The 5,696-nt window shown below is 51.1% G+C and overlaps 1 protein-coding gene across 3 annotated transcripts in view; it reads right to left on the bottom strand.

The window, feature by feature from the left end:
* SH3GL1 (SH3 domain containing GRB2 like 1, endophilin A2) overlaps positions 1 to 5,696 on the bottom strand; it is a 56,080-nt gene that overhangs the window by 15,987 nt on the left and 34,397 nt on the right. For all 3 annotated transcript variants that reach the window (XM_019513403.1, XM_019513405.1, XM_019513406.1), the window contains exons 2-4: positions 1,575 to 1,643; positions 1,406 to 1,478; positions 541 to 684 (exon numbers count right to left, since the gene is read on the bottom strand). In XM_019513403.1, the coding sequence (XP_019368948.1) occupies positions 541 to 684; positions 1,406 to 1,478; positions 1,575 to 1,643 (286 nt within the window). The remainder of the gene's footprint in view (positions 1 to 540; positions 685 to 1,405; positions 1,479 to 1,574; positions 1,644 to 5,696) is intronic.

Below are 5,696 nucleotides of genomic sequence, written 5' to 3' on the forward strand. Positions count from 1 at the left end.
TAGATCCCACCCACAAGCAACACACCTGCAAACACGGCCTAACCCTACCTGGTGCCAAGAGCTTCCTGCTTTGGGAGCACAGGCACTTACACCATACAAGTTCAGGCCCTGAACTAGAACTTGGGCAGATATACATCTGATCTGAATGACAGAATTTCATTTTCCCAAGACTGCAACAAGTCTCTAGCTCAAGAGCTTGTTTGGCACAAGAGATGGAGCTGATCTGATTTAGAAAACGTAGTTAAACCAGGTCAGAGTAGGAGAAGAACAGCCAGAGCCAGTTTAAGGGACTAGTTAATGTAACATGACCTCTACTGACTGCAGTGCCTTTAAGCATTTCCACCATCTCCCTACTCCTAGTTGAACTGTAGTTTCCCCACTTGCAGAACAACAGGTCAGCTTCGTTCTTTCCCATATCTGACCCTCTGCTCTGTCAGAGGTTGGCAAGGAGGTTTAAAGGGAACTCTACAAAGGCAGTGGAGTCCTTAGCAACTGCTGTCCATGCCAACCAGCCACACAGATCAGCTCAGAGACACTCACCAAAGTTGGAGTCGTCGCCCAGCTCTTTGCCATATCGGATCATGCACTCCCCCAGAAGCCCCTCTGACTGCGGGTAACCGGGGTTCTTCACCTGCCCACGGATCTTCGACATGGTGTTGAGCATCGTGAGCTTGGCTCTGGAAGCTGGCGTGAAGAAACAGCCACATCTGTGTTTGCAATTAGCTTGGCCTCACCAGCACACACAGACCACTGCCAACTATTCCCCCCAACCCCCCTTAAAATTACTCCAGTAGCCAAGAAAACCTATTGTCTCAATCTCCCAGAAATAATAGCTCGCTATAAAAAAGATTCCTTCTAAAATAGCAGGCAGAAAATAGCTCAGCTGAGCTCGCCAGCCAAGTCCAAGAGGAGCTCCTCAGCCCTCCTGCAATCCCGGGAGCGTATTGTTAAACAAGCTGCCTGGAAGTATGCAGGAAGGCCAGCAGGCTCCAGAAGAAATGACAACTGCAGGGTCCCCTCCCTCATCCCAGAAGACAGCTTTCCATTTCTAGGCATCCCTGTCTCAGGAGGCCTCATTCAGGGAATCTCTAATCTGAGGAAATGGGGAATATTCTATAGCTGAGTAGATTTCCTGGACTTGCAGAAAGTGCCACAGGGCTCAGACTGCCCTTGAAAAAGTATAATGGAGGGGGATGGGGAGAAGTGATGGCCATGGTCACAACTTCAAGATGCTTGCATCAGCTACTGGGTACACGTGGCACCAGTGGACGCTCCACCTGCTCAACCAGTCGAGAACAAGCTAAGCTAGCGTGTCACCAGATGGCATCAATGCATACAAACCAAAGTCCTCACCCTGCTCCTACGTGACGAAGCTAGCAGGACAGAGCTGACCGCAGGGGCTTACCTGGGTTGGGCTGCAGGTATTCGATAGTTCTGGCCAGCACTTCTGTGACCGCCTTGCTGGTGAGGTCCACTTTCTGCAGGAGAAAGACAACCCAAAACAGTGACATTCAGTCAGGACACAGGCTGTATGCATGAAAGGGGCCCAGGGAACCAGGCTGTTCCCATCTCACCTTTTCCATTTCTTTGAAGTCATCGTCAAGCTTGGTCCCTTCAGCTCCTCCAACCTTCTCGCTGACCAGCTGCAGAGACAGCACGCAATGGAGAAAGGGTCAGTCTCGCCAGGAGCTTTTCCATGAGGACTCCGATCAGGCTTTTCTTCCCCCAAAGGCAGCCCCAGGTATGCCTAACGTGGCTTAGACTTAGGGTGTTGCAATGCTGCTCAGCACCTGCTCCCCTTATGGACTCAGCAATTGAAAGCTCTGTTCCACTCCACAGACAAAACCGTGCCATGTAACTGGACAAGTGGCCTTGCAAGCTGGGCAGAGCTCTAGACGCACCACACTTGGCAGGCATAGCTGCATGGTGCCATGCCAGGGGAAATCCATTGTATGCAAGTGGGACTCCTGACAGCTGAGCGCCTGGGGATTGCTCCCAGTAGTGTTGCCCACTGGAATGTCTGAATGTATTTTCTGATACGAGGCCATGCGAGCTGGACTAGTCGCATGGTGCCGCTCTGTTCGTGGGATGGAGAGGAGCTTTGCAAAGCTGCATCCCTGAATTCCAGCGCTTCAGGGAATGTCCCCAGCATCAATGGCCAAAACTGGTGGGGATTTTTTGGCCGGGGAGGGAAGAACTGGAAAAAGTGAAATTGGTAGAGACTTTGCAAATCACAGTTTCAAGCAGCTCTACCATTCTGCAGAGCTCAAAAGCTGGCTGATGGCATCCACTCCAAAAGACCCCTACCTCTGCCCATTCTCTCATCACACCCTGGATAAATTATGTCCCAGACAATGAGAGGAACTGTTGGGGGAAAAGCGGCACAAAAAACCCCAGCAGGGAGAAATGGGGCGAGATGGTGAACTGCTGATAGGAGGAAGACGGCTTCGACAAATCCCCAATTCAACAAAATACTCCAAAATCCCCAATCCCATCTCACTGACAGACACTCAGGCACCCAGGAGAAGCAGTTTACCCAAAGCCTCTCAGCAAATTAGCAGAATTGGCTGTAGAAGGAAGTAAGACCTCCTGGAGTGACAGATAACAAGTCCTTGCAACTGTCACTGGGAGAGTCACTAGCCCTGCTGCTGTAGGAGTTTGAGCCAAGTGTTTGGTCCCTGCCATCCTCCTGCTTTTTCAAGAGAAGACAGAAGTCTGCACAAACTTTAGCCAACCCTGCAAGACTATTTATCCAAAAGCCTGTGGCATCTGCTCCAAGGTGAAGGCTTGGATGAGGCACTAGAAGCAGAGCTCCCTTTGACTGTCCAGACAGAAAGGCATCTTTTACAGAATTAAATCTATCTAAAAGTCTCCTTCCCTGCAATCCAGACTCAAAACAGGAATGGTTTTGAGCTGCCAGGCATGGAGACCCCAGGGGAAGCAGCGTGCAGAGCTCAAGTGACAAAGGGAACACAAGCCTGCTGTCTCTGCACCACCCTCTACCCCCATGCCCTGTGTCAAGCACGGTCACTATAGAGGATTTAGTGACACTGTCCTGCACAGTGAGTTCTGCCTTAGAGGATTCAGCTCCTCTTGGGAAGACAAATGATCAGAGCTGAGGATCCCCATTTCTACCCTCCCACCCCGAAAGTAGCAGAGAATCCCCATTCCCACACCCCAAAAGAGGCAGGGAAGAGAAGCCAGATAATGCCCCTCTTCAAAGGTTACCAGCACCAGCCTGCAAGGGTATGTTCAGATACAGAGGTGCTAAACATTGGCAAATCAGAGCACACTCAGGACTAGCAGAAAAATATGGAAGGAGGAGTTGTATGTCTTTTCCTCCCTACAGCAGTTATCTTTTTGGAACGGTTTTCAAACCCTCAGCTGCAGAGACAGCACAGGGCTCCATGACGTGCAGGGGGGCTGGACCCAATGCTCTGTAAGGTCCCTTCAAGCCCCTAACAACTATGAAACTATGAATAGTTCAATAAAAACAGAAATAAGGAAAGAGCATTTACAGGCCTAACTGCAGGAATGGGAAGTGAACTGCTTTGAGGATGTACAGAAGGGGCTGCAGCAGACAGAGGTTGCTGTATTTATTCACAGACGTTACAGACTGCATGTGGGGGACCGAGGCTTTTGCTGCTCATCCAACAGGACTCTCAGACCCAGGCTATACTTGCCGTGGGGGAGCCCGGGGCACCCGTGGAACATGGTGGTCCTGATCATACAGGAACATCTGGCTGTTCGGCTTCACAAAGCTGCAACTGCTCACCTCAAGTCAGAAGTCTCCTTCCGCAGAGAGAAGAGCAAAGCAGTAGTAAGCAAATCTTTAATCCCTGCTCCTGGGAAACGGAGAACCAGGGAAAGCACAAGCCTAGAAAGCTGCTGCTAGTTGAATTAGGCTGGGGCACAATGGGCGAGTGTAGTTATTTCTTTAAAAGCATTCTGCTGATCAGCTCTACCATGCCACACAGGGCGTTTGCATGGAAATAACCATCCCTATCTGCTCGCAAGCAGTAGGCAACAAGAGCCTGACCTTTTACTTTTTCTAGGAGACTCTGGTTTGTTGCTCAGTACCCCCAGCACACACTTCGCCAGGCCAACTCCTGAACTGGGAACAAAAGGGAAAAAATATTTTTTCACTAAAGAAGCTACAAAGGTTTTTCTCCAGGGTGACAGGGAGGGAAGAGAAGAGAGGAAACACTACCAGTCTCCGGCCTTTTCCTTTCCTTACACCGACGGGCAAAGGGGAGCAGAGCAGAGCAGACGCAGGTCATTCTCAGTTGCAAGGTGACCCTTCCTGCAGCCCGCACCCAGCAGCGTGAGCCGACTAGATAACTGCGCTGCCATCCTCGGAGCTGACCAGGGGCTAGTCACGTGAGCTAGCAGCGCAGAGACCCTGGGCACCAAGTGCTGATGGAGACGAACACCGCCTTTATTATGCAATGCATTTGGAAGGGTGGGTCTAGCCCTGTGCAGTCCAAAACTGGAGTTTTTCCCACTCAGCCACCCACTAACTTTCTGCCTAGGAGACTGTGCAGAGCCAGAACGAGCTTCGAATGCAAGCTGGACCCCCTGCAGCAAAGTGCTGTTACGTGGCACAGTCAGCTGGAGGAATTTAAACCCCCCAAGAAATGAGGGGGAGGAAATTCACTCAGAGACTAGTTTAATCCTCCTTCTGATAGTAAAAAACAAATTTCTCCAGGTGCCCCTGCTGGGTGTGAAGAACAAGGCTGTGGCTGGCACCCTACAGGCTTTAATTAAATCAGGAGGCTTCCTTTGGAGAGGAACAAAGAGGGCTGATGGAGCTATCCATCCCCACCATGCAACGATGCCACAATGCCAACCCCCAGCCTCGATGCCAACCCCCAACCTCGCTGCTGTACACTCACATTGAGAGGAAGGGTGCTTCAGATTTCTTCCCACAGTTACAGGCGAGCCCCGAGTCTGAGCAAAGCTCTAGGAGATGTAACTTTAGCCCAAATCTGAGTGGGGATAAACACCATACTGTACTACCTGGAAGGACCCTGCAAAGCCTGGTAAAGAGAAGGCTCCCTCCCATGAGCACTAACCTGGCTTCTTTCCTCTGCCTCCCACGCATCCAAATGTGTTGCCTTTACTCTCCAGCACCCACCTCCAAGCTGTCTGATTCGCAGAGACCACTGGGAAGGGGAAAATGGAAAAGAAGACCCCTAGGGTGACTGTCCAGAGCCTGACACAACTAATGTAAGCACGAATGGATGCAGGCTCTTGCCTCTCCTCCATACCGGCAGGGGGGCAGGCCACCCCTGCTCTGACCAGGGCTCTCCCAAGGGATCTGGCAAGGGCTGCTGAACAAAAGTCCTGCAACGTGTCTTCCTCCTGGCCCTTCCCATGCTCTTCCTGCTATTTTGAAACCGAACCACTGCAGCAAAGCAGAGGTCATGGGCTGCGATTCTGAGCGTCACAGAGGTCCAAAGGTCCCAAAATTACCCAGCCTCTATTCGCTGCTGGAACTTGACAAAGAACACCAGGAGGTGGGTGAACCAGTCGGTCCAGAGAGCTGATGAGCCAAGAGCAGAAGCATGAATAAGTCGTGCCTTGTTTGCATGAGTCAGCTGACTGGAGAGACGCGACGGACAGGCCAACTCATACTCCAATTCCTGACTTTTCCATCCCTGCCAAAATAGAGCAGACATGCCAAAGCAAAAAAA

The sequence above is a fragment of the Gavialis gangeticus genome, unplaced genomic scaffold (assembly GCF_001723915.1).
Source record: "Gavialis gangeticus isolate Ggan-Ray unplaced genomic scaffold, GavGan_comp1, whole genome shotgun sequence".
NCBI classification, from domain to species: Eukaryota; Metazoa; Chordata; order Crocodylia; family Gavialidae; genus Gavialis; species Gavialis gangeticus.